Source organism: Dermacentor variabilis, chromosome 1 (genome assembly GCF_050947875.1).
Source record: "Dermacentor variabilis isolate Ectoservices chromosome 1, ASM5094787v1, whole genome shotgun sequence".
In the NCBI taxonomy this organism is placed as follows: Eukaryota; Metazoa; Arthropoda; class Arachnida; order Ixodida; family Ixodidae; genus Dermacentor; species Dermacentor variabilis.
Window position 1 is genome coordinate 290,719,642 of NC_134568.1, and position 27,778 is coordinate 290,747,419.

At 42.4% G+C, this 27,778-nt stretch overlaps 1 protein-coding gene and 1 long non-coding RNA gene across 5 annotated transcripts in view; one reads left to right on the top strand and one right to left on the bottom strand.

The window, feature by feature from the left end:
- The window catches only part of LOC142567461 (uncharacterized), a 43,958-nt gene extending 25,603 nt beyond the window's left edge, over positions 1–18,355 (bottom strand). Inside the window, exons 1-2 of the long non-coding RNA XR_012825186.1 lie at positions 18,099–18,355; positions 15,043–15,136 (exon numbers count right to left, since the gene is read on the bottom strand). This is a non-coding gene — a long non-coding RNA (uncharacterized LOC142567461). The remainder of the gene's footprint in view (positions 1–15,042; positions 15,137–18,098) is intronic.
- The window catches only part of LOC142567368 (uncharacterized), a 996,706-nt gene continuing 972,053 nt past the window's right edge, over positions 3,126–27,778 (top strand). For all 4 annotated transcript variants that reach the window (XR_012825184.1, XM_075677836.1, XM_075677835.1 and 1 more), the window contains exons 1-2: positions 3,126–3,563; positions 15,314–15,388. Coding sequence is in view for 3 of the 4 variants with exons in the window: in XM_075677835.1 (XP_075533950.1) it covers positions 3,552–3,563; positions 15,314–15,388 (87 nt within the window). In the remaining variant the exon portion in view is untranslated. The remainder of the gene's footprint in view (positions 3,564–15,313; positions 15,389–27,778) is intronic.

Below are 27,778 nucleotides of genomic sequence, written 5' to 3' on the forward strand. Positions count from 1 at the left end.
GCGGGGAGGACCCATGAAACTCCCCGCTGGCAAGGGGAACTTTTTGGAACGAAGGGGAAAGTCTCCCCCGTCCAGGGAAGGTTAACTCCGCTTTCGCAGGTGAATTCACTTCGCGGCGGCGATAGGGATATGAAATGCCCCGTCATGGATAATCACTCCCCTAACATTCAGAAGATTAAATCTCCCATAGGAACGACGAAAACTGATTCTGCTGTAAAGTAAGAAAAGAAAAGTCGTGTGGATGGTGAAAACAATATGCGGATCCCATGCGTTGTGGGAATCGATGTAAGCGAAGCTTTGTATGCTGTTTGCTTTGATTGACGATAACTAGCGGTGACGTTGGCGCCGAATGCGTAATTTCTTCAGCGCTTAGTCCAATACGAGAGTGACGAGTTGATGTTAAACGTTTCCTTACGTGCGCCACTGCTGTTTGCGTAGTACACAGAACACACAGCGAGGCGTGTTTGCTTGAGGCGCTGTGCGCCATTGTTCACAATCTGTGAGAGTCATCATAATTGCCTCATATAGGACATATCGCATCGTGGCAGAAGTGTTACACTTTAATTGAACTATGGGGCTGTACGTAATTCACCGAATTGTTATAAAACTGTATGTATACGTTGTATAGATACATTCGCGGTCTGCACTACGTTTCGCTGCGTAGTGAAGACGCTCCTGTTCCGCACGACGCTTCTTTCGGGCCTGGGTGTCCTCGACGCTGGGCGTACGCTTTGGAGCCATTTTGCGGGCGCGTTTACGTGCTCCATTTGTGCGTACGTGACCAGCACGCCGTTGAGACGCCAGGTCCAAGCGCTCTCTTCAGGCTATGAACGATTGTAATGTTTACACTATCACAGCCCGGCACGCGACCTCTACAGCCGCATGGCACGCCCACAGCCCAACACCTGCATTTTTGTCGCATAGGAAAGCAAGCACAGCACGTGCCATACGCACAAACTGCAACGCTGCCGCGGCCGCGCCGGCTTGTATGCGCGGAGGCGAGCGTCACGTGATGGTGTTGCAAGTAACACAGAAGCACGCGCTGCAAGACCATTGCAACCAAAGATCGCAGACTCCCGGAAAGTCGGCAGAAGAGACAAAGAAAGCTGCGCTTTGAAATAAAGGTTCTGCACACGGGTGTCCCTGCACCTACCGATGGCAGCTCATGCGTGTGGTGTGGCGACGGCGTGCTCGTTGTAGGTCACGGCACTTAGCACTTTCTTTCGTGTGGTCTTTATCTTCACATATCCACAGGAGACGAGGAGCATCCTCAGAGCCCTTTGGGCAGTTCACTGTAACGCTCGTACATCGCTGAAACATTGGAGGGGCTGCGTTCCCAAAACGATCATCGGTTCCTCTTTCTGGCGGTGCGTTTCGCATTGTATTTAAAATAAATAAAAAAAAAAGACATGGTATATTCGAACATAGAAATTGTGTACTGTGCATTCAATCGTACTAAATCGTACTTCACTGCGACAGCAGTGTCTGGTTCCAGTGCAAATGAGTTATTGCCAATTACCGTTTCCTTTTCCCCACCCCCTAACAGGTATCTCTAGCGGGCGGCACCAGAAGTGACCCGAGAGTTTCGGTGGCGCTTAAAAAAAAAAGTGAGTCAGTCCCAGAATAAAAGAATATATATATATATATATATATATATATATATATATTGTTGCGGAAGGAAGCGAAGGGGAAATCTATTTACGGAATATTTACACGATTTACAGAGTTCAAGCTTTCAGTGATATCGTCTCCTCTTAGCTGTTGCTAGGCACGAAAGGACACATTGGAAACACTAGCATACGGCAAGAAAACTTTGCTGCAGCAGGTTTCTGCTACGTCTCGCCCAGTACACTGCATGCGTATACGTGCTGCGAGTAGCACACGGTCACATCACGCGCGGATGATCTATGAGAAATAATCGATTCGAAGTTTCATTCAGCTCAGGAGACGTACTGTCCTGAGCGAAAGTCTGGAGGCCACAGATTGACGAAAAATATTTTTTTTTTCGCAGCCAACTGAAATCAAGTGGGGCAGCCTACGTGCACCTCCCTGTTCACCTGATGTAATGTACTAAAGCAATTACAGGTTGCGGAGCTGTGCTAGAAGAGATTTACCTTCTTTGTTGACGCCGTGGCCTCTAGACTTTTGCTCCCGGCTGTACGTGTGTTCAGCCTTCAGGTAAAGTGAACGACGGCCGTATATGCACAGGGGGCAGACAGAACATGCATAATGGAGCTAGGAGCTTTTTGTACAAGTGGTCACAAAAATTGGAGAAAGAAAAAAACGCATTTAGTGTCAGGGAGGATAAGTTTGGAGGAACTTTTGAAATTGAGATTCAACACAAAAAAAGATGACCATACGATAACAAGACACAGGGGGTGCACAAAGAGCACCCCTGTGTGCGTTTTTTTTTTTAAATGTATATGTACCGTTGCCATACGTTTTTTTTTTTTCGCCATACTTTTTAAAACTGAATTAACATGCACCTAACTAGGCCAACAAGTCTTACTCTGAAACATTATCCAACGTTAACTTCATGAGATCTGTGTTGCAATTACGCATATTCATTTAGGCGCTACGGCAGTTACGAAGTGAATGCAGCCATGTTTTCCATGTTTTCTAGATGTTTTCCGGCCTGCTAGAAAGACGTACGGTAAACGAATCCGCGTGAGGAGATGCTATCCGCTATTGCTCCAGAGTATTTCTCAGAGAAAATGCACGCAAGCCCAGAATTCCATATGAGCGTAGCGCTATCAGGATTGAACAGTCGCATCAATGGCGTCAATGTACGTTGTACTCGACTGCGCAATGCATTTTTGAAGTAACAGGACCACGAGAAAACGGCAACGTCACTTTTCTAGACATCTACATCATGTTTTATTGGCTGAGTGAAACAAAGGCGAAGCCTCGCTCGTAAATAAGCTGAACTTGGACACACCGGTTTCGTGGAAGTGCCTCCACGAAAGTTGGCCGCGTGCTTATGCTGCTACTGGCTGGAACTTTTTTCTGCTTTTATTTGATTGACAGGGGGAAATATAGTTTAACATTACAAAAACACTCCCACACTCAGCTAATGTAAACCGAAGCAACATGTCTAGGTGCAGTATATAACTAAATTGCCGGGAAGAGCAAATATGACTCAGCGACTTCGTGTAATGACGTTCAGCAACTGTACCCAGCCCCACAAGGAACGCGAAGACACGGTGTGTCGTGCATAGGCACCAATGTTCCTCAACCACGGAAAACTGGCCGCAACTGAGAGATTAGGGACATGCAGGGCCCATGTGGGGATTTTTGCGTTGTCTAAGGACAAGCACTGACGCCGGCTCCCTGGACGTTCATGTTGAGGCGGGATGGCGGTTTTGTGTCGGTTGTGGACAAATCGTGCACGCGGAAATTTTTACTGTTGTTCAGTCGTTGTCTTCGCGAGTTGTCCGCCTATTTGTGTGGTGAGAACAAACGTCATTGCGAGTGCTCGAACGAGTTGTGCTGCGAGGACACAAGAGGTGTTACTTTAGTGAAATGTGGGACTCGATAGAGAAACGTCGTGGATGAAAGGAGGGGTAAGTTATACCTACAGAAACAGTGAAGCTGGCAAAAGCCGTGGTGTACTTTTTACAACTGAGTCGGAATGACATCGTAATTTGTAGTAGTTTGCTATCGGCAAGGGCAGTTTTGCCGATAGCTTGTCACGCTCGCACCGAAAATCGTTCTTTTGCTTGGCGCATTTACAATGACTGCAGCATTTACGCAAACCTTATTAAATAACAGAAAATGACTGAATTCGTAACAGAATTTTTTACGAAAGATATATGTAGTTATGCCATTGTTACGAAGAAACCACGCGGCTGCAGGCTCAGTGTAAGCGTTTGCTTAACGAGAAAGTAGGGAAACCACGCGGCTGCAGGCGCAGTGTAAGCGGTTAAAAAAGAAGAAAGCAGAATAACGTTAGCAGACTAAGAGCTGATTTCTTTTTTTAAGGTTCCAAGCTATGTATATCACTCGGCTAGTTGACCAAAGCGCGTCCTACACCGCAAGCTAGCGTCGCCAATTGCATATTTGCATTTGCCGAACATAGGACGTTTGCTTTGTTTGGTTGCACCGCGTCTTGTTTTTCGCACTGTGTTTTGTATGTAGAGGCTGCCGTCCACCGCCAACCGAAGCCTCGACTGCGTAACGCTACATGTGAGGCGTACGTCGGAGTTCAGCATGGCTTCACGGCTGAACAAAGGCGATTGGCTTCCGCAAATACATCGACAGGGCACTCTTATATGTGCACGCTTTTAATCATATTCCGTTAAGATATTACGCAAATTGGCAGTCTCAACAGTAACAAAAGAAAACGACTGGCACATCAAGTGACATGACATGTGACTGACTAAGATGATTAGGCTTTGGTCAAATGAGCAAGGCCTAATCACTTTATTTCTTTATGTAAGGTAGGCTAGCCGGTAGAGGGCATGTACACACACACACTTTCTTGCTTGTCATTCATGTTGTGCAATATGTGTAGAACATTCTTGTGGTTATATTCGATGTGCATATGGCATTAATAGGGACAAAGATAACACTGGCTTTGCTGACTGTTCTTCCTCTGTCAGTCAAAAGTGCTAATTGTGCACTCTTGCAATAAATGAATTGCATTTTTAATGCAGTAGCATTATGTGGCTAATGCCATGATGACATTTGCATGGATGACCATGTAGAAAAGCTTGATACTGCCAGCAGAGAGAGGCAGCACATATGGTTATCCAGTCTACCCTCTTTCTCCTAGACAAAGATTTTTAAAAAACAACTGTAGTTGCTGCTGTGGTGCTGTCCAGCTAACCATTTCTTTTTTTTTTTTAGTCGGCAAAGCTGTAGCGTCTGTCAGATAGTCTCAAGGGTCATTGAATGCAAAGCTGCAATCACAGACAAGTACATAGCACTTAAGTAAATAACGGCATTTACAGATCCTAATAGGTCGCTCAGTATGGGTATGGATTAGAATGAAGCAACTCCAAGGACTACTATAAAATAAATAAAGCTGATAATGATCAGATCATGCCAGAGGCCTGAACCTCTAGGTTTAGATAGTACTCAATCAAATAGTACTGCAACTCAATTAAATGTGATACCCAAAGGGATAGATTAACTATACATACATCTGCGTTTCAATTTGAGGTTCTTTCAACGTTTCTAATATCTAGCACTTGCGTGACTACGCCAATGCATAGACTGACATTAAAAAAGAGAGAGAGAGAGAGCTGTAGTGACTAAGAACTTCACCCTTTTATTGGTTGCAACATCTTTGCAAACACAAAAGAAAATCGTGCAACTTCCAGGCTCCTTGGTACCACACAAGTTCTAATTAAGCAAGGCATTCACTTACCACTGCAGGGTCTGAAATAATTTATACGCCCTGCACAGTATCCAATATACTCACTCTGAAAAAAGAAAGTGGGAACTGATTCAGGCATGATTTAGCAGAAAGAACGATAGTATGACTTGCATGCTGTCAACATCATCTGGCTTTGTGGTGGTAAGGAATTGCACAGATCTTCATGACAGTGCATTCCAACAGTTTGGCATTGTTTCACCACACTGGAGACATCTGCTTTTGGTAGTCTTGTGAATAGCTGTATGTAGCACCGACTATCGAGCTTGTTTTTTTTTTTTTTTTTTGCTTATGTAAACCAGAAAACAGTGAACAAAAATCATAATGTCACCTAAACATGCACCTCTGGGATAACTTACCTGATACAAATGCTCATAACAGTTGACTGTGATTACACTTTCCATACTTCAGTATAACCGCTACATAGTTTGAGGGCTTCTCATCAAAATAACTGTTTCTGCATGTTTACAAGTGTCTTGAGGCCAATGCAAACTGCTCTGAATGCAATATTAACTGACAAAGTCTTATGTTTCACAGATACAACCAGGCTATTAGAGACACCATAGGGAAAGTACCCAAATTCATTTGGACATTGTGGCGTCCTTTTGTGTGTACCATAACTAGCGCAAGTATTACGGACAGATGGGTATGATAAATTACAGTAGATGCCTTTTCATGCTGACAAAACAGGGGAGGTATGCTTGGAAGAAGACTTTAGGGGATACTTTCGCTTTCGTCAGATTTCACGAGACAAGCGCTTGTCATGTCGATGTCTGAGTGACAGCGTCACACTGTCTTAGCAAAGTTGGCACAGTGAAAGAATGCTGTGGCCTGTAGACGCTGAACATGAACTGTGCTAGTCTCATGAAATCTTGCAAAAAAGAAAATATCCTTGAAAGTCATTGTCCGAGAATACCGCCCCAGATTTCCTACAAGAGGTATGCACTTTGCGTTCCTGTTACAATGAGTGATAACCGAGCTTTGTATCTCTACACCCATAATATATAACAAGACAACACTGAGCATGGAAATTCCTGCTTTCAAGTAGTGTGGCTCCGGCAATAGACATTGGTGCACTGTACCTGCTACTGGTACAAAGCTTTACAGAAACGTGCAATGAAGGCAGAAAAATGCTGCAACTATAGTAATCAGTGTAAGCCAGCCTCAGCAAATTCAGAAGTGATAATGCTCAGTGACCACTGATACTCCACGCATGACACAGGTGAATGATAACTGCTTCTCTTTTTTTTTTCACAAAGCTTTATTACTGCATTTTTCATACAAGGTGTGACTGCATATGAAAACTTTGTATAAGTTGCGCTAAAGAAAAATTGATGCGGTAAGATATTTGCAAGTCGGCACTGTCAATGTGCTGTGTTTATTCACCAAAACTAATGCACACTCAATTTCATGACCAGTAATAAATATATTAAGGTGTGCCGATTTCTGTTGCACTGAAGCTTTAGTTGCAACTGCTTATGTAAATGGTGCACTTACAATGTTTTTTTACTACCCGCCACTGAGCTTCGGTTTCTCAGCTGTGCTCCAAAATGTGGATGTGCTCAGATTGCTTCTAAGATATTGCTGCTATTCTTGGCATGGTTTGCAGTTTGCTTACTCTAATCACATTTCTGTGTACCAAATGGAATCTGAGGCAAAAATACAAGCTTGTACAGTACAGTTCAGTGTACACAAGGTAGTGCCATACACAAGGTAGTGATCAGCACTCTGAGTGGCAAGGACTTATGAGAGTAGGCAGTACCGTGGGCACAAGAGCAAGCAACGTTGCATGGAACATAATTTCTTCCGCAGCTCCTTTCCTTGCGTATCAGGGTAAAGTGCTTCAGACACAGCCAACCACTTTTTTGCACATGAGTTTACTGCCTTCAGCACCGTGTACTGTTGTATGTCTTCATAGTTTTGTGCACCAGACACTGATGCATATTACATCTAAGATTAGACCATACTGTACATTGCAAAATGCAGCACCTAAAAATAAAATAGCCAAGACCCATGAAAAAAAAAAAAAGGAAAGGGTTACTTTAGTAGCCTACCAGCAAGCATACTATTTCAGTGGCAATGATACTTGAAGCACATGACTGCTATGAACAGCAACAACCTAAGAATGCAGTGGTAGATGCACCGCTGACCTACTGAAAAAGAATGTCTATAGGTTTACGAGCTTATTTTTTAGTTCTTAGTGCAGAAACTTGAGACAAAATGCACAGAAGTTGAGACACACACAAGTGCTTGTGTGTCTAAACTTCTGTCCATTTTATCTCAGATTTCTGCGCTCAGAACTAGAAAATATATTGTAGTAACAAGGCCAAAACTCAACCCTTGCTGCTGATTAAGCACTCTTATTTCCGTGATGTCAGGTGGAAGGTGAACTTCTTTCAATGTCAGTCTCTCTCAGACACTATTTTGGAGCAGAGGGACAAAGGGCATGTTCAGTGCAGTTCTGCGGGTAGAATATGCACTGAATATTTAGGTTGCCACTCAGTGTACTAGTAGTGGCTTTGGCCACGAGCGATGCCTCCTGCCCTCAGCGTCTGCAGCATAAATGTTGCTGAGAGCCACCGCAGCCAGATTGCACAGTAACAGTAATGTGGAAAGTTGGGATAGTTGGTGAGTAATCATGCCTTGCTGGTGAAGCAGCGCACTGACACGGACACAGCGAAGACACACAAGACGACACTCGCTGCACTCGCAACTATGATAGTTGCAAGTGCAGCGAGTGTTGTCTTTCCTTGTGTGTCTTCACTGTGTCCGTGTCAGTGCGCTGCTTCACCAGCAAGGTATGATTGCACAGTAACAGTCCAGTTGACATTACAGGTTGCCACTGCCTCCTTATGCATCAAGTACTTCTGCTAAAACTGATCACTAGGCTTCAGTGAAGGAGGAAAAGCCATTTTATTTGCACAGCTCCTTTGCTGATATCTTTGTAGGTATAATTTTTAAGTTAATCTAGGTCCATCAACTGTAATGCTGCAGGAAAAAATTTGTCAGGCAAATAGACGATTAACAAAAATCTAGATTAAAGACAGCCCTCATGAATATACTGCCAAGTCAGATTTTGAGCTATAACAACACAAAGGTTAACCAGAATATAGATATAGGTATGTGCAGGGGGATTTTTTTCCGACTTTGGATGTAAACGATGTTTGTGCAAAAATAATTACGAATACGCACAATTTTTTTGCTTTTTACTGGGCCAATTAAATGCGGAAAATTCATAGATGTGTTCACCTATGATGTCACATGAAATAACCGTGACAGTAGAATATTCCAAAATAAGATTTTTTATTGTACCTAGTTTCACACTTCATTAAAACAATTTACCTCCAACCAACTTCTGCTTTTTTGCATAACTTTCAAAAAGTGCTTATGTCACCAAAAAGATTTTTTCTAGAAAAATACTTTCGTGAAACGACATTCCCAAAATCACCAACTAACCCAATTTTTTCCAAGAGAATTGGTGACAGGTGCTTTTAGGGTCTGGGACGTTTCGTGTGGAATGACCCAATAGGAAACATGTGCTCATTGTTCGGCACCCTAAACTGCACCAATTTATGTGACTCCACCCAAATTTGTTTTATTCATAGTCATCTGCGAGTTCTACAGGAGGTGCGAGTTCTACTAGGCAAATTGGTGCTCCCCCCCTCCCCCCAGCGGAGCTTCGGGAGGCCACTGATTCACATTAATTGCCATTTCGTGTACGCCTTTGGTACACTGTCTGGTCGGCTCAACATAAAACCTGCGACATGGCAAGGGCACATAATAGGTTAATAGGGCAATCTGAAATGTCTTAAACTGCATTGGCACTTCTAACACACATTCTTAGCCCTGCCTTATACTTGGCACTAAACACGCAGCAGCCGCAAGGCAGAAAGAGGCATAACGAGACATACTAGTAGAGATGCAAAATAGGGCAGGGGTATCCTCTTTTAGTTGGAGAAGATATGAAATGAATTGGCCAAGCAGCTATCAGTTGCAACTCAATTGATGGAATGGTGCGTTGCTGCTGCAGGGCATGTCATGATCTGCCATATCCGTTAGACTGTAGACAGATGGTAAAAACAAATTGCTTGTATGCTATTGTATAGCATATCACTGCACCAGACAGTCGCAATATATGTGTGCCCACAGTGCTGCTCGAGGGCCATGTCACTCAAACCAAACTATGTGCTCAAGTACAAAAAGGATGTTAGTGAATGAAAAGGAAAGACCCTTGCTGTGAGCATCTGCATAACGATCATGAACAAAAGTTTTTGGAACACGCCAGCAGTTAAAAACTTAATTTTCTGGTGTGGCCATACAGACTGGAACTAGGACGTGTACTGCATTGGTCAGAAACATGTAAATATTGCACCACTTTATTTCAGGCTGCAGCCTAGGCAATCAAATAAGAATGAATTTTCATGTTCTTGGCACTTGTGCTCTTCAGACTTTCAGTTGCTCTTGTATATCTGCTGTCTACAATATGTACAAGCTACATGAATTTACTGTTTTCCAGCCACACTCACTTTGAGCATGATATAGATTCTTACAAAAATGCTTTGAATTAGTAGGAGAGGTTCTCTTGTGGACTGTTTAGGGCCACATTCTAGGTGCTCTTCATAAACCCCTGTATCTTCAGTGGATGTTCAGCATATTCTATAGCTGTGTCCAAGAGAGAAGGCTACGCAAGATAGTGTGTGTGCTTACAGGTGCTGGGATGTGGACAGGCCTGCAAATGCTATATGCAATTACTAATTGATGCTGTGGATTGTGGAAAAAACACACAGACGAGAAGGGAAGGTACAGATGACGTGAACGCAACTGCAGTTTTGTAGTTCCTGCCCAAAGCAAGTCTGTAGGCATGCAGTATGCCAAGCCTGTGTGATGTAAATAAAATAGCTTAGTTACAGCAGATTTTAAAGATTACAGACCTACCAGCCACTGTGGTGAGACTCACTGTGTTATTGCCCACCTGTGCACATCCCATTTCAAATGGGTGGCTGTGTGTCAAGTAAGACTTCACTGCACTTGTCACAAGACTTCATCTTTAGTATATTTCTTCTAACATACAGTTCTTTATTTGTCTGAAAAAAAAACAAAACATGCACAGCAAGACAAAGAATTCTTTAAAGTGATAAACTTTCAGTTTGGAATAAGGACTTTGCGTGTGTGCAACTGCATGCATGGGCGAATATGTTCATTAGGAAAAGACGACCTGTAAGCCAGCATGAAAGAAGTGGACAGTGTTGAGAAAAAAAAAAAAAGGACAAAGATCAAAAGTAATGCAGTGATAGCTGCTCAGAGAACAGAAGCAAGTAAGCATTACTTTGTTGTTTGAGCCTTTCGCAACAGCAAAGTGCACCGATGCCTTCCGGCAATGTTCGGTGCATGTGTGGTCACTGCAGGCATCTTCTTTAGCCTTCCCCTCAGAGACTCCACTGTATGTAACCTCAATGCCACTCAAGACAGGTTCACAGTGAGATGAAGGCTTGAAGTGCACACATGAGTGAATGTGCATCAACAAAAGTTGAACAAGGGATGCCACTGGAGCCAATGCTTTGGTGAGGGGCATAGAGTTTCTAAATAAATATCCTAGAGGGAAATTTGGCGCCAGTGTCTACGGGGTCTCTCATGAGCGTTGCCTCAACCTACATGGGAATGATGGGAAGTACAGGTTTCGGATTGACTTCGATCTTTAGACTAGTGGTGTTTGCTTGCGGCGCAGTAAACAAAGCTATACTCAAATACTATCGTGTAAAATCTAATTTTATTTCTGCAGTATGTTATATAATATACAACATGTTACATAAACTTTGTATGACTTTGAGATGGAAGCATGGTTTACTATGGTTTATCACCAGGACACACCAGGGTATGCATTACTGTGCGATTCTGTTCCCGATTTAACACCAGAGAATAATTATTTATTTATTTTTGCAACAGCAATAACAACCGCGCATGTACTTATATAAAAATACTCATCAAGTATTTATGGAAATAAAAATGTTGTATTGTGAGAAAGTGTTGCGCCCTTGAGCGGAATGCTACAAGTGTCGTCTGCTACGACGCCTGCTAGCTGCAAACGCGAGTCTTCTCGCAGACGACAGGCACTTGCGAACTCTCTCGCTCTTTCGAAAGGCTGCGTCGACTGCCACGATTGCTGAACGTCTTCAAGTACTTTTAAGCACATCTGCTACAGTGCTATCTAGGACGCTAGTGGCCTCCTACGAGTATGCTTCATCATATTTTATAATGACGTACTGCTTCTGAAGCGTTAATGCGTGGCTTTGCACTTACACATCTTGCGACACTAGACTACAGCCAGGAAGCAGCCTTTCCTACCACAAGTTTGTGTTCTCAAAGTCCTAAAACACGCATTTCAATGAGCACATATACGAGCAATGCGTAATGAAGCCCTCAATAAAATTTGATTGTCAAGCCACTAGAAGTACAACTGTATATGTCTTGTATCATTAGTGCCTTCTTTTTGCTATTCTGAAGTTTCATAAAGCATGTGACACTACAGCGCCAACCTAACACACTTAACAAACCAAGGTCCAAATGCTCAAAACATGTTCTTTCAACGTTTACGATGGCGTCGCTTTCTCGTCAGGTCTCCGACACCACACCGCGACACGAACATCGTCCCAGCCGCTGGCACAGCGCGCTATTGCCACTTCGAGCAACATAACAAAGGCTGAGAGCTTTGCGTTGCACTGTCCCACTGCAGGTTATAGCAAGTGCGCTTGGAGTGAAACCAAAACTGCCAAAAAAATACTTGTAGACTAGTTCGCCAGTCAACAGAATGCCAATCCGAAGCCTGTACTTCCCATCATTCCCATGATGGTTGAACGATCGCAGCGCCAGATTTCTCTCTAGGTATACTAATATGAAACTCTATGGGTGAGGGGACTTTGTCAGGGCAGCAACACATTTCCATGGCAGCGTTTATACTGGACGTTTCTATGAAGGCTTTTAGTAATATTTAAGAATAGCCATTTTGAAATAAAAGGACAGTTTCTTCGGAGACATGCTGTGAGTGGTGGTAAACATGGAGTGACGGTTGATATGGGATAATCGGCTGCTAATTAACAAGAATTCAATAATTAAATTTTAAACTTTAATTTCTGTGGGTTCATTGTAATCTGCAAATTCAAGTAAGATCTCCATACAAGCTGTTTCAACTTTTAGATTTGGAAGAAATGCGATTGCTCATGGAACTTTGACATGATGAAATTGGGCTGTCAGAGCGTGCAAAACCAAGACTAGGAGGCTGTGGCTGCGAGTTAGGAGTAAGTTGTGTAAATAGAAAATGAAAGCAATGGGTACGAGCATACACCTTGTCGAAAGCTGAGAAAGAGAGAAAAAAGGTTTGACCAAATATTAAATAAATGTAGACAAGAAATTAAATTAAGCTGTACGATAATAATTTAGTAAATAATGGCCTGAGAGATCAGAAAGGTAAATTTGTGCGGGGGGATATGGTTAGCATTTATCTTAGGTTAATGGTGCTGTTTATATTTGTGTCATTGGTCTAACGAACATATTTGAGAGCTCCCTTTGGAATATTTATACCTGTTAATTGCAGATAACTTGTGGATGAAATGTCACTCTCGATACTTTGTCTCTGGGAGGATGATGTGTGAAGAAGGAGCCCTACCTGTTGTATCGCTATCAAAACTAACCCCTCCCGCACTCGCATTTTGCTTTTTTAACACCTTGACTTCTCTCGCCCTACTCTATGTACCAGCTTATTTTCGTCCTCACCCAACGAGGTTGGGGGAGAGTGAGCTACTAATAGTGTGAGCACATTATATTCACCCTTCATCTTCTTCATCTGTATATATTCATCATCATAGTGAGCTCGTCTTCAGTACACGGCCCTGCTAAATAAAGCGTCGAGTTAACAGCCATCTCACAAGTGGTGGAGGTTGCTTTTGATCGCTTGGTCCGCTACGACTACTGAGATTCCCTTGAGCTTCATTCAGGTCGCCACTTGCTCTGCCTTTTCGCCGCCGTACCCCAAGAGCAAGCACCAGATGCTGCCAAGGAAAGCAGTTGCCGCCCTAACTTGTTCGCTTCAGTGGCATCCCTTTCTTGACTACCGCTATTCATCGCTCTGTCCCACAAGTCACTTTTTTGAGCAGATAAGTGCGAGGAGCCCACCTTGGTAATTTTGGTGGACAGTCACCAGCACTTACACACGTCCTCTCACTCTCCCCTGCGTCTGATCACTCTCACTGCATTCACACACATCGTGCCTGCCCACAGTCGTTTATCATTACTCAAGAGCATTCCCATACTACCATCCTTTCACAGTTGAAGACTACGTTTCTTGGTAGTTTGCCTTTGTGTGGAGAAATTGGGTTTATTAATTTAACCCAATGTTTAGTTTTCATAACTGTCATGAAGGGCAAAAATAGATAAATTTGGGTTTTACTTGAAAACAAACAGTCTTACAGGCGTATTTCAAACAATAAATGTGAACTTGCAGCCAAAACTCATGCAATAATGCAGAAGTTTCTATGCTAGCGATAAACATCGCCATGTCTGTGTAGCAACAAATGGCACATACATATGAGAACTCTGACCCATGCTTATTGTCTATTGCTGTAGAGGCTCTTACTATTACCACCACTGTCGTTTGCTACTACTGTTGCTCTTGCAACTCGACTACTACTATGCTATACTACATGCACCATCATGACCTCTCAAAATGAGAGAGAGAGAGAGAGAGAGAGAGAGAGAGAGAGAGAGAGAGAGAGAGAGAGAGCTTGAAAAACCATAGGCCAAAGGAAAGCATTCATGAAAAACGTAGTTCCTTGAGTCAAGCTTTCAAATATGACTCAGATTTTCCATAAAATTCATCATATCTGAAGCATGGTGCCAACTGTTCAGTCAAATTATATGAAGTCGCAGCATGCTAATAATATTATGGCACCAAAATACTCATTCTATACTAGCTCTGTGTATGCAATGTATTGCACCACCTGCAGGGGCATCGGAAGAGGGGATACAATTACTTGCCCCGGTAGTACTGATCTGCCAGAATGTCTCCCACAGCAATCATTCCAGAGCTCGGGGAGGAGTGATTACGTCTCTAGTCCTTCCCCTTGCCTGTTACCTTCTGAAGAGTGTAATTTTGCTGGCATACTAAGGTCAAATACAGTTCTAATGTCTTTTGTAACATAAGGTCACTAAATTTTCAGCGCTCTGCACATTTTGCTTACACAACAGACTTAACAATTATCAAGAAATGCCTGATACATCATAATGCCAATTTTTCTCTAGTGGTACTAATTTCAGTGAAACAGAACACGATGCATGTGCATTTAAGCACTGAGCTGAAATAGCTTGTGCAGGAGCATATTTCAAAGCCCTTTGTTTGGGATGGCCAGCTTTCATCATTATGTGCCTTCTACTTTTGACTGGATCTATGCGGGATTGTAAATTCTATGCCCGTTTCTTTTTTAAATCATGCATGTGGGTCAATTCTTTACACCAGGGGTGCCGAAAAATGCTTAAAGGATAGAATTCAAAAGAATATGTTCTGGTAAATGCCAATTCTCTTATGAAGAAGATTTCAGTAAGCCTATGCCAAATGTAGAAAAAACTAAATGCAGATGTAACAATAAATGTGGGGAAACTAAATCTGTAGATGTTACCTCCTACATAATGCGGTCAGCAGGAAAGAAGACTTGGATTGCAGAAGCTTGCCCCAGTGATGGCAGCAGTGGACACAAATGTTTGATGATGGGTCTGTGAAACAGAGAAGTTCAATTATTGAATGCCTGCAGCAACTGAATTATCAAACTGCATACACACACGTGTGAGCACACTAGCACTGCAGTAGGCTTGCTTGCCATGTTCAACAAAAGGTATTGGTATTCTGCAACTAATGTGTTTTCAAAATTTCTCCTGCTGATATTTCTGCAGTGCCGACACCATGACAGACTCAAGCACTCCACTCTGCCAAGTTCCTGGGAGCTACGACAGTCAAGGATCAGCAATGTGAGTGAGGCTATTTTATTAGCTTCCCAATCCCAGTATGCAATGAGACTGCATACATTTTTCGTATTTCTCATTTGGGAAGACGTGCAAGTACCATAGCCAGTTTCGTTTAAGAGATGAGTACTGTACTGGAAACAAGACATTTTCATATCCTTGGTTTTTGGCGGGTAACAGCTCAATAATGATGGTATGCCATACTAGATAATTCCGGACAAGTTGACGTATTATATCTTGATTTCAGTGAGGCATTCGACAAGGTTCCTCACGATAAACTACTGCTGAAGCTTAAAGTAAATGGAGTACTGGCACCACTCATAAAATTGATTGCTACTTTAAGTAGAGAACACAATATGCGAAAATTGATGGTTTTTGTTCCCCTCCATATGAGGTCACATCAGGTGTTTCGCAGGGGAGTGTGCTGGGACCTCTATTGTTCTTGGTCTATATAAATGATTTGGCCTCCTTTATCACGAAAACATAAAAGTAACCTTTTTGCCAATGATTGCATGTTGTTTAGAGAAATATGTTTTAAATCAAAGCCATTGAATACTGCTTTGAATGACGTATTGGTTTGGTGTGACAAATGGGGGATGTAATTGAACTTTGAGAAAACAGTATTTATGAGCATCACCAGGAAGAAGATGCCTTTTACGTTTAACTACACCCTCCACTCTACATCTGCGACTCAGGTCACAAAATACAAATATTTAGGCACAATCATGAACAAACTTACTTGGAGTGATCACATTTGCTTTATAACCTCATCTGCTATGAAGAAAAAACGGGTTTTTAAGACACAAGTTAAGGGGAGCAGCTGCCAGTGTGAAGAAATTAGCTTATGAATCTATTGTTAGGTCAAAACTTGAGTATGCCGCCGTGGTGTGGGATCCTCACACGAAAAAAGACATTGCACAGGTTGAGAAGGTTCACAGGTGCGCTGTGCAATTCATCTGCATCAAATACAGGAATTGTGACTCCCCATCTCTCCTCATGAAAACTAATCAAATAAATCTTCTGTACCAGAAGAAAAATAGGATAGAATTTTTGCGCTCCTTGTTACATGGAAAGCTCGGCATCCCGGCCACACCATATGTCATGCACGCTTTAACCCGCAAAACATGACACACACACCAACTATAGCTTAACACCTCATTTCGCAAAAACAAATTCTGAAAACAATAACTGACTGAAATTCGCTACCTGAAGAGCTTTTCACGTGTGGAAACCTTAAAAAGGCTGTTAACAATATTTTTTAACCTCCAATAGAGAGTTCTTTGCCACTTGCATTTGATCCTTTTGGAATGCTGTAATGCAGTGATTTGGGCTTGTTGGTAAGACATTGTGAGGCTTATAGCACGTGAAAAAGACAAGGACGAAAGGAAGACATGACACACACAGGCGCTAACTTACAGCAATCTTTATTTCGAGCAAAGGGCCCATACATATATACAACTTTTTTACATACATCATCATACATGCGCTGTTTGCAAAAATTCCTTACACATCATTGCGCAGGTAAGATAACTCTTTGTGGGAAATTGTTGCAAGTTAGCGCCTGTGTGTGTCACGTCTTCCTTTCGTCCTTGTCTTTTTCAAGCGCTATAAGCCTCTCGATCCTTTTGGAGGTGCCAGTTCTGTATATATATTTAGAAGTGTTGTATATCTACATGTATGCATCTTAACATATATGTACATTGCTGTTTGTACAATGCATTGCATTCCTTCTTTGAATTTTCCCTTCCTGCTTGGTCCGAGGTCTGTAGTATCATGTAAATAAAATAAAAAATAAATATGCGTGTGATTTAAGCAGATGAATTTGCAGGCAAACTGTGTGCATTTTAAACATCAAGCCAGCTTGCCTGCAAAGTCGAGTGGTGTTATTATGCACACATTGAAGTGCGTAATAGAATAACCTTGATGAGTAATAGTTTTTTATTAAATTAGAAATTGGGTGATGGTAGTACCGATGGCACGTTAAGAATTGTGGTCACTTCTCCTTGGGGTGATACACCACCTGCTCCGTATACCAGAGCGTTTGGCGATCTTGATGCATAAGGGAAACATGGGCGTTTCCTTTGAAACGTGGTTCTCACACTTGAGTGACGTCGCAATTTTCTGTAGGGTGAGTGAAATGTGTCGCTACTATGAGAAGAGAAACCGTGGATCGAGTGCACTGATGTCACGACCATGGTTCCCTAGCTTGTTGAAAGGAAGCAGCTTCAGTGCACAAGGACACTACGCGGAACAACGACTGCATGTAGAAATTGCTTCTGAGTGACATCGCGGAAAGACAACGGCACCAGTCTACCGCAACTTCTGTGCCTGGTTTATGCTGTTTACAGTTGCCACAGACCGAGCACGCCTGTAGCACAGAAGTCCCTAGGAAACCAATGCATCCAGGGACTTTATAGGTCGCATTGCTCTATTCGATCTCTGTTTAAAGGACTCTGGCACTGAAATATCAGCAAGCTGCTGCGCCGCGAGATCCTTTAGTCTGCCGCGCAGGACTCGGCACGAGCGAACTCGAACTACGCTTCGCCAAGCGGCGCGCTGTCTCCAGACGCTGCTTGTCGCCTTGCAAAATTGATTTCGTCGCGATGGGGGCGATCGCGTTTACGTAGAACAACTGTGCTGTAGAACCGGCGACGTACTCAAACCCGAAAATTCCGCAAATGACGCGTGTACTAGGCGGGAAAATTTGTACCCTTACCTTTCGTTCGTCGCTGTAGTTCGCGTTGACACTTGATTTGCAGTCAACTAGCAGTAGTCACCCCTAGAGTCGTCCTTGGTGTTTACATCTGTTACCAAAAGTCCCTAGAGCTAACTCAACTTGTGCCGAGCAAGATGCAACGGCAGGTGTATTACCTCTTAAGTCTGCGTACACTTAATCCATCAATGGCGCTTAATTAAGCCAGATCCTGGAAAACACGACAGCGAACTTTTTGCTGTTACATGTACGGCCACATGAGTCTTTTTTTTTTTTTTTTACGTCCGTCAAGCGTCAAGTTGGAATGACGTGACGTTGCTTCGCATGTGATTCCTTCGGTTTTTTATTCACGCGTGCTTTGTTGAAATCGGTTGAAATTTTGCAATACCTTTTGCACAAACTTGTTGAATTACGTTTTATTAAGTATGCACGTTATATACAAATACATGTATTAGCTGCAAAGGTCTTGTAATGGTGTGCTTTTGCAAGAAGCAGCTGGCCACAATGAAATATAAATTTGGCGTCTGTGCTAACAACAAGGGGGTGTTTTACTGACAAACAAAAATTAAAAAAAACTTTTTTTTTCACATTCAAATATATAATAATAATTGTGCTATACTTTCGTGTTTATCTGAATGTGAAAGTCTGGCCAACTAAAGAATACACGAAAGTCTGGCCACATCCTCAAACCGTGATTCTTGAGTGGCGGAATTTCAGAAAGCATTTCCTGCGATGCAAAGTTTCGTGGAAGGAGCTGCTGCGCAGTAATTATTGGAGTGTTCTAGTTAGAAAAAATTGCTTTGATTGAGAACCAAGCCTACGGCGTTGAACAGACGAAGCCGAATGAGAATTACTGCTTTCTGAATTGCGACTCTGTTTCATGGAACGTGGAAACGTCTCGTAAGCGCCAGTGTCGCTGTGCGCGATTCCAAATCAGAGGTGGCATGCTTTTATACTGACATCCTGTTGCAAACAGCGGTGTCGCTGATAGTAAAGAGCAGACGCCTGCGTGACACGGCGTGAACTACGGGAATGGTCACGTGACACGACGCCAGGATTTCATTGGTCGTCCCGCACGTTTGTAAACAAACGCACGTGTGCTGACACGCCTAAACTAAAAAGGCTGATGTTTCGAGGCTTATTCCTTTATTTTCTTAAAACACTTTACTGTCTTCACGTTCGTGGCACCTGTTAGACTTGAACCAGTGAACAAGCTATTCCAAGTTGTGAGAAAAATGTAAAACCATTTATGAGACGAGTGATCAACATTTGGCCGTCCAGCGTCAGCAAGGGCAGTTTAGCCTGCGCTAAACGTCGCTTGTGCCTACTGTAAACTGCAGTCGTGAAACACGGGTTTGGACGGACCTCCCGATACCTTCAAGATCTCGGTCATGCAACCGTGCGCACTTAGCGTTTTCGAAGATGGCGCAGAAGCGTGTCATATATTAATTATACGCAGTCATACATACAGCTGGGATCTTTCCATGCCTCCAACAAGGTTCCGCAACTGTTCGAAGAAGCTTCGAGAACCCCCCCCCCCCCAAAAAAAAAAAAAAAACCGGTAGTAGCCGTACGCACTTATAATAAACGATTGTCTATTAGTAAAACGAATGAGGAGATATTAAGTTTGATGCTACGTCATGCAGGTTAATTGTGCATGTGGCTAAGCATTCAAAGTGTCTCTTCTTGGCTGTTAGCGTCGTGGAGATTGTATTGTGCTGAATGTCTTAGTAGCGGCCATAAATAGTCCATGCATCAACCGGGTATGGGTGCAAGTAAACCACGTGCTCGTACGTCGTCTGCTTCCGCGCGTCGCTCTTTCCCCGGCTGTTTTCGACAGCCGCTATGGCGCGCGCTGCATTACGACAAAGGTTACATTAATTACATGAGTGTGCACGGATTTTCGTGCTGTTAGTGTCGTGGCTTTGAACTACAATACCAGACAAAATCTGGTGAAAAGCTGAATACAAAAAAAAAAAAAACCGACTCGATCAAAGCGACGGTAGCTGTTAGATTTTGGACGATATATTTCTACTTTCTGTGCAGGAATCTTCAATTGAAAATGGTGTGAACTGGTGCAACACATTCGTGGATAGTGCATCCGTGCATGGAGCAGAAGGTGGTGTGTTCGCATCGAGTGCCGAAGCGAATACATCACCTTCGGTCCCATGCACGGATATGCTTGAGCTGCTAGCTCAGGCCGACCCTCTCCGCCTTTCTAATAAATTATCTCTCTCTCTCGAGTGCCGAAGTGCGCACCGTTTATATTTGTGGCCGTACCTAACTAACGTCAGAAAGAAGCGCTAAACATTTAGTACGTCTTCAACGTCTTAGCACCCGGTACGTATACAGTACCAACTCGTGCATACCTGTAAATTTCAATTGACGCGCGACCGCTGGTAGGATGGCCAAAATAATGGAATTTTAACTCGCTTAGAAATTCGACTCTGACCTCGCGTATCTTCCTGTATGAATAAGTAGGGTTTCCGGCCGATAAGTGCCGCATTTGAGAAAGAATGCATTAACAGATATGACGACGCTGCACAGAGCACGGTGTGATTGGAAATTTGTTGGCAAAAAAAGTATGGAGACCACAAACAACGAAGGCGTACAACAACAAAGTTCATCGTCAGTAGTGGGTCAGAAAGTTTGATGCTGGGAATTGTTTGTGAGTGTGTGTGTGTTTTCTAAAGATATTTAACGGACGTGCGGGCACGAAGCGATTGCGAGCGTACGCGAAAATCCGGCCACATTGTACATGCACAAGCAATTTGTCGGCGTGAAAAACATATGGGCGCGTACTTAAGTTTTATTGTTTTCTGGCAAGAACACGAAGGCTAAGTGACAATGTTCGCAGTGCTTTTTGGTCTACTTGTGGACAGTGAAAATCTGGCCACCGCAAATCAGTCTGCACACACTAGCTGTCATGCTGTCACACGCTGATCATACTTTGCTAAACAAATCATTCAGCTACAATAAAAAACTAACCAATAGGTGACCACTTAATCAAAACATATAAATACAGCCAGTGAAACGCATGAGAAACTTGCGTTAAATTTACACAAAAATTGGGCAACACTGAAAACCTGAACAGTTCAAACGCAAAAGTCAGGAAACATTGTTCTTGTCAAAAAAACCTTACGTTTGAGGAGTCGAAAGACACTTATAATTTTTTGATTTATATATTTGTTTACTAGCAGAATGATAAATTCTTTATAATATAATAGACAAAGTTTCAGGTTGATCGCTATACGTTACGTGGCGCCATCTTTAAAAAAGCCTACGTTGTCTAATAAATACATTTGTTTCGTTATTGAAGTCAACTTTTTTAAATTAGCGTATTATTTTGACAAATCATTTTCAGCAGGCTCGTTTTATAATATTGCGGTCTGCAGCTCACAGCAGCTTGTCGCGTTGAACACGGAAGCTTGTCGTCTGCAATAAAGTACGTTCTCACGAACGCCCGCACGGTTGCAATAATTAAACGACTGTCACCGGTGTCTCTGAATATTTATGTCCAGAGGAATATACAACGTAATGTAATCGATGGCCGTCTGATTTTACATATGGGTTCGTAACGAAATATTTGTCACGTAGTCAGATCACTCAGTGTCTAACTCGATATGGTCAACGCAAATAAAACAAAAGGGAAACAAAAGTGGTCACCCATCTAAAAATTCCACTTCTTTATCGTACAGATTAATTGACGGTGTGCTTACGCTGCGCCTTTCGTCGCTATATTGTAGGGTTGATAAATTTCGCGCTTTCATTGGTTCGCATACTTTCTTAGAATATGGCTGTGCCGCTCAGGTCTGGAGAGCATTCACATTCTAGATCAAAAGGAGGCGTTGTATAGATATATACGCGTTTTTTTTATGGTGGTTTTATGGTTTTACAATTGTGTATGCCTGTGCCTGGCCTGTATGAGCCGCCCTTCCTGTGTCGTCCCGAAAACGGAAGGACCGAAAGGAGTCAAAATGCTGTGCACCTCTTTCGAGCATGTTTGGCCCGTTCATCTCGAAAAGTATGCGCTGTGCACCGCTGTGCAGTATTGACAGCATCATTCGCGCATTGCTGGAAGCAGTTTTTTAAACAACGCTAAAAAAAAATCGGATTCAAGCGTCTTCTCACGTTTTGCTTATTGAACGCAAAATAAGCAGCAGTACTTTAGTGTAAGTACCTTGAAATCATGACACACTTCGCGCGAGTGAATGTAGTGCTTCGGATCCACATTTGGAAATATAGTATATATTTCCAAATGTGGAGGCCTGATTTCGTAACGTACGCTGCATAGAGGCATGTCACTGCAGGCATAGAGTTACTTTAGAGTATGTATAAACATTTGTTTCAAAGAACGAGCGTCACACATGGCTTGGTTCGTGGCACCTTTGACTACCGCTGGCCGCAGGAGCTGCCACCGCGGTTTCTCCAGCCCGGGCCGCTCGCTTTCCGCTCGCCGCATTTGATATGCCTTTAGTTATCGGTCTCGATACCTAAAAAAAATGTTGCTGAAACGGCAACACTAACAGTTATATTCCGGGGGGCCGCGCAGCGGACAAGCAGACGTACGCAAAGGCAGACGACGAACTCGGCGCAGCCGCACGAGGCGATTATTGATCAATAAACATAAAAATTAAAAAAAACAATAAAGCCTAGAAGGCATCGCTACGTGACCATCGTTACGGCCCATTCATTAAACAGAAGAAAGGAGGACTCACGGTAAAATCACCTAAGCACTTAATTGTAAGACAGTTTACGATTCACCACGCGCGCGGAACGTACCAACGTTACTACAGGCATTGATACGGCCAATATCACGGCCGGCGCGCTGTTCCCAGGATTCAATCCGCGATGTGCGTATTTGTTACGATTCCCCCAGCCTCAAGCACGGAGCAAGAAACATTCCTCCGTGGCCTCAATTAAGTGAAAGCGAGGAAAGAACGGCGTCAGAGGTCATCCCGCCTTTTGCGAAGGCGGGATGCCTGACGCCATGCTCTCGCGAAATTTTTTTCTTCTTTTTTTCCATGGTTTTTGTAGAAACGAACACTTGCCATCACGTAAACGGTTTTCCCCGAAGAGAAGGTGTTCTACGAAAAAAAAAAATACTAGAGGGAACTTTGGCACTTGTCTACAAGAACTGCATGTTTGGCGGTTCAGCCTGCATGGGAATGATGGTACAGACCAACCTTTTAACCAAAAGTCAGATAATTGATTTTAATTAAAAACTTGAAGCCCATCATCCCAACTTGTAACTGATTAAAAGCATGCAGAAATCTGACGCTAATTTCTGCACCTTAATAAATTCAGGTCAATTTCATCAAAAAACAAAACGAAACTGATGTTGAAGAGCATGACTTTCACGCCCATAGCAGATTCCTATTCAGCTATTCATCGTCAGGCGAGCACGAAGCACTCGTTCTTATCCTGCCATACTTTTGCCTACTTCATGCTACACTCTTAAAATTTTAAGTTTGCACCCTTTGGGACTTACGTTGTCCCACAACAATAATCATTATGTCTGAGCCCTTGCTGAGCAAGAGAGTAAAGAATGGAAAACGAAATGAAATGTCAGGTAACATGGCCTCTGGTATATCATGTTTGGGATGAAAAATTATGATACGATACAATACGCCCATTTGGCTCCCAACTGGGAACATTACTGCCAATCTGGTCTGTACCTGAAAATTTCATGGCCAGTTGGTGTCCAGCTGTCGAGCCAGTTGATTTCTACTCAGCCTCCAACTGGGACCAGTTGCTGGCCAACTGGTCTGTACCTGGAAATAACATGCCCAGTAGGCTTATACCAGTAGGCTCAAACCAGTTCACTTCCACTTAGCCTCCAACTGGAACAAGTTGGTTTCCACTCAGCCTCCAACTGGGTCCACTTGCTTCCCAGTAGGTACCCAGTAGAGTACCAGTTGTATTTCAACTGGGACCAGTTGATTACCTAATGAAACCACTTAATACCAATTGTAACCACTTGAGTTCCTAGTTCAGGATTTTCACTAGGGTAAAAATGCCCTTTCTGGCATTTTTCATCCTAAGTTGTCGTTCATCTAAACAAACTGAACTTTTCGATGTTTTATTGCTATTATTTATGCTTTGAAAAGTGTGCTTTCACTTTCATTTGGGCGCTATAATTGTGCATGTGGTGAAGGACGTCTTCCATACACATTCATGGGAAGAACCACCCTCGTCAGTTCAACCCCTAAAGTGTCAGCAACTGTGAGAGGCAAAGTCTGCTGTCAATTGCTGGCATGATGGATGGAGCTGGGAAGCTGCACTCTGTGTAGCATTCTTTAGGATTTGCCTGGCATGCGCTTTGTAATCAGCCCAGCACTTCCTGTAGGTCGCAAGCACAATTGAATTCAATTCATTGATGGGTATTAGAATCCATTAGAATGGGTTGATGCACGTGCCATTTCAGAATAGTCAATAGAGAGTTGTTTTGAATGGGCAACTTCAAATTTCTTGACATTGTGTGATCCAGGTTGCTGACGGCTGGATGTTGCTCTTCAAAAAACAAGATATATGGTATTACGATCTTGTGCTGCGTGTTGAATGTGGCAGCCTTTTGTGTAATACAAATATGCGACTATATATAATGTGCACAGCAGCTGATTCATACTCTTCGTATACCGAAACAAATAGCATGCTGGAAATATTTGAGCATAACATTATAAGGAATTCCTCATTGCTCATCTGCAATATTTCTCCTGAGAATATCACATATTCCTTCCAACGCTGGTCACTGAAGATATGTTATGTCCTATATGTTTGCCAACTTTTTTTCCCGATACCGGTCCATGTGCCAGAGGTTAAGATATAATGTATTGATAATTGTACAACTCGTAACAAAGTGGTTCGCTGTGCACTGTTGAGATGAGCTCGGCATGCAGGCACATACTTCTGTTGTGTTAATGGGGTGTATGCCAGTTCTCTGCATAGACAGCTACATTGCCATCTTAAGTCCTGTTTTAATCCTAATGTACTAGACGGCAAAGGAGACAGCATCGAAGTCTACAAAAGTGCGCAATATTTTGCTGTCTAGTGAACCGACAACCCAGACGAGTGCCGTTATTGAGAGAAGCTGAATGGAGCCAAGTCTGACAAGCTCGGTTTACAATACTTTCCATTGTGTTGAATTTTCTAGAGGTGGCTGGTGTGTGCAACCGTAACTGTGAGTGCTATTAAGGCTGTAGAAGGAAGATATGCTAAAGGGAAAATGCTATTTGAAAAAAGAAGTTACTAGAGATTTGAATATACTGCCATTCATACAGCTTTTTATGTAGATTTCAAATAGTACGTCATTAGTTTTTGTGTAACTGCTGTATTTTTTTGGTTGTGTCCTACATAACTGCAAAATATACTATGATCTTTGGAGGCACTTCCTCGTGTATAAAATTTTCACAAAATGCATCGTGCTCTAGCTTAGTTAGCTCGTTGTAGACCGCAATGTGCCGATATCTATCCTAACAGCATGTACAATTACCGGAACTATGAAAAAAAAAAGAAGGAAGCTTTAATTAATTTTTTCCACAATCCCATGAAATATAACCTTGCATTTTTGCAGCTATATACTGCCGAGAGATATTGCAATTTCAAGAAGATATCAGCATTCCACATATCTTGAAATGTATGTGTGCCAAATTTCGCTAGTACAAGATAATTATGAGCGCCCAAGGTTATTCTCATGGGATTGCAAAAAAAGATTAGTTGAAGTTTACTAATCTTTTCTTGCATAGTTCCACTAAATATATGGGCAGATTGGATAGATATCGGCACTTTGCAGTATACAAAGAGTTAAATAAGCTAAAGCTCGATGCTTTTCATGAAAATTTTATACAGAAGGAAGTGCCTCCAAAGATCACTGTGTTTTGCAGCTGTATTGGACATAACTAAAAAATTGTAGTAGCTACACAGAAACTAATGACATATTTGAAATCTACATAAAAATCTCTATGAGTGGCAATATTTTGAACTCTCTAGAACAAATTATATATATATATATATATATATATATAGTAGCATCTCCCCTTAAGAAAACTAAGTGTGTGAGTTGTCGAACTACAAAGGACTGCTATGTTGTCTGCAATAACGCAAATTAAGTAGCATGATAGTATCAAATAAACCATGAGTGAAATAACTGATATTTTTAGTTTTTGTCAGTTTTTTTAAGATTACTCATATTAACTTGACGGTTTATCTAGCTTCGCATAAGAAATTGGATGCCAGGTTATCAACAATGTATAGGCATGTTTGTGTTCCAAAACACAGACTGGCACCGCTGGTGCAGAGATGAAGCCGTCTTATTAGGTTAGATGACAGGGTTGCTTGCTGGAATGAATTGGAACATGCCCATGGAGTTAGGCAACTGAAAGCGTGCCTGGCATCTGTTCTAGGGGCTGATTGCATACATCATCTCCCCCATAGTTACATGCCCCGCTATTAATCCTTCGTGCTCTCTGCTGCTGCTACCTTGCAAACCATGCATGACAAACCAACTAGCCCAATGATGTTTTGTACGGTTTGGATTAAGACCCCTTCCATAACATCCGATTTACTCTACCTGTGACATTTCTTTCCATTTGATATCCTTATTCTTTTAGTTCTTTCCACATGAAAAGAGGAAGCTGTTGCAACTATACATGACTAATCATTTTGGTTACGTTTTTTTTTTTTGTTAATTAAAAAAATTAAGAGGCAGTGTCCACATTATTAACCATGAAAGGGCCCTCAGATGCAGCCGTCTTGTATGTTGGACCTTGAATGCATAGTCAAACTATTTCAGACTGATCAGTGGTAGGATTTCCACCTGGCCAGTTTTACACCAGCACTGCCTGTTCTTTCCTGATGGTGCCAGTTTTCCAATTCTTCCTAAATTCGCACATGACTTGCATCGCAAGCACCCTGTTGAAAATTCATAACTAGCAAATTCAATTGATACAAGCAGATTCATTCCTAATTTCTTAAACTGTTCATGCATCATCGTGAAACTGTTTATCGGAAGTTGTGAGAATGAGTGGTCCTTCCTTTCATTTTTTTCTTCTGACCTTTCTCCTACAAGTCCAAGTGGAACTTCTGCTTGTCGCTGATGCGTCTTCTCAGTGGCCACCCACTGCTGGCACTTATTGTGTCAGCTGGCACAACCAATTTGGGCCGCATGAGTAAAATGGATCCACGTTTTTTGTCCTGGGTTTATCCAATCCAACCAATGGGTTTATCCCATGGTCTCTTTTAAATCTTTACTAAATCTTATACAATAGCATTGAATAAACTTTAATCATGCCAAGTTTATACTCTATGTATCAACACATTATTTTGTTTGCATTTTTGTGTACAGTATACTTATCGCAATAAGCATGCAAGTTTCTGTTGTCTTATGCACATTCATGTGGGTGAAGCTCTGTGCATGTGGGTGAAGCAGAACTTTGGGTCTTTACATTTACAAGGGAAGCTTCAGGGCGATTTGAGGCTGCGAGTGGCACCGCTAATCTATTGGAAAATTTTTTCCAAGCTGCAAGCTTTGAAAGCCTCTGCCATAATTACTTAAATAGCCTTATAATGTATCTGGTATAATGAAATCTGTTATTTGTGATATGGCATAGCCACGGTCCAAAGTGTGCTGACATTGCACTTTGCTTTCCACACAGCCTATCAAATTTCCATTTGTGTTATAATTC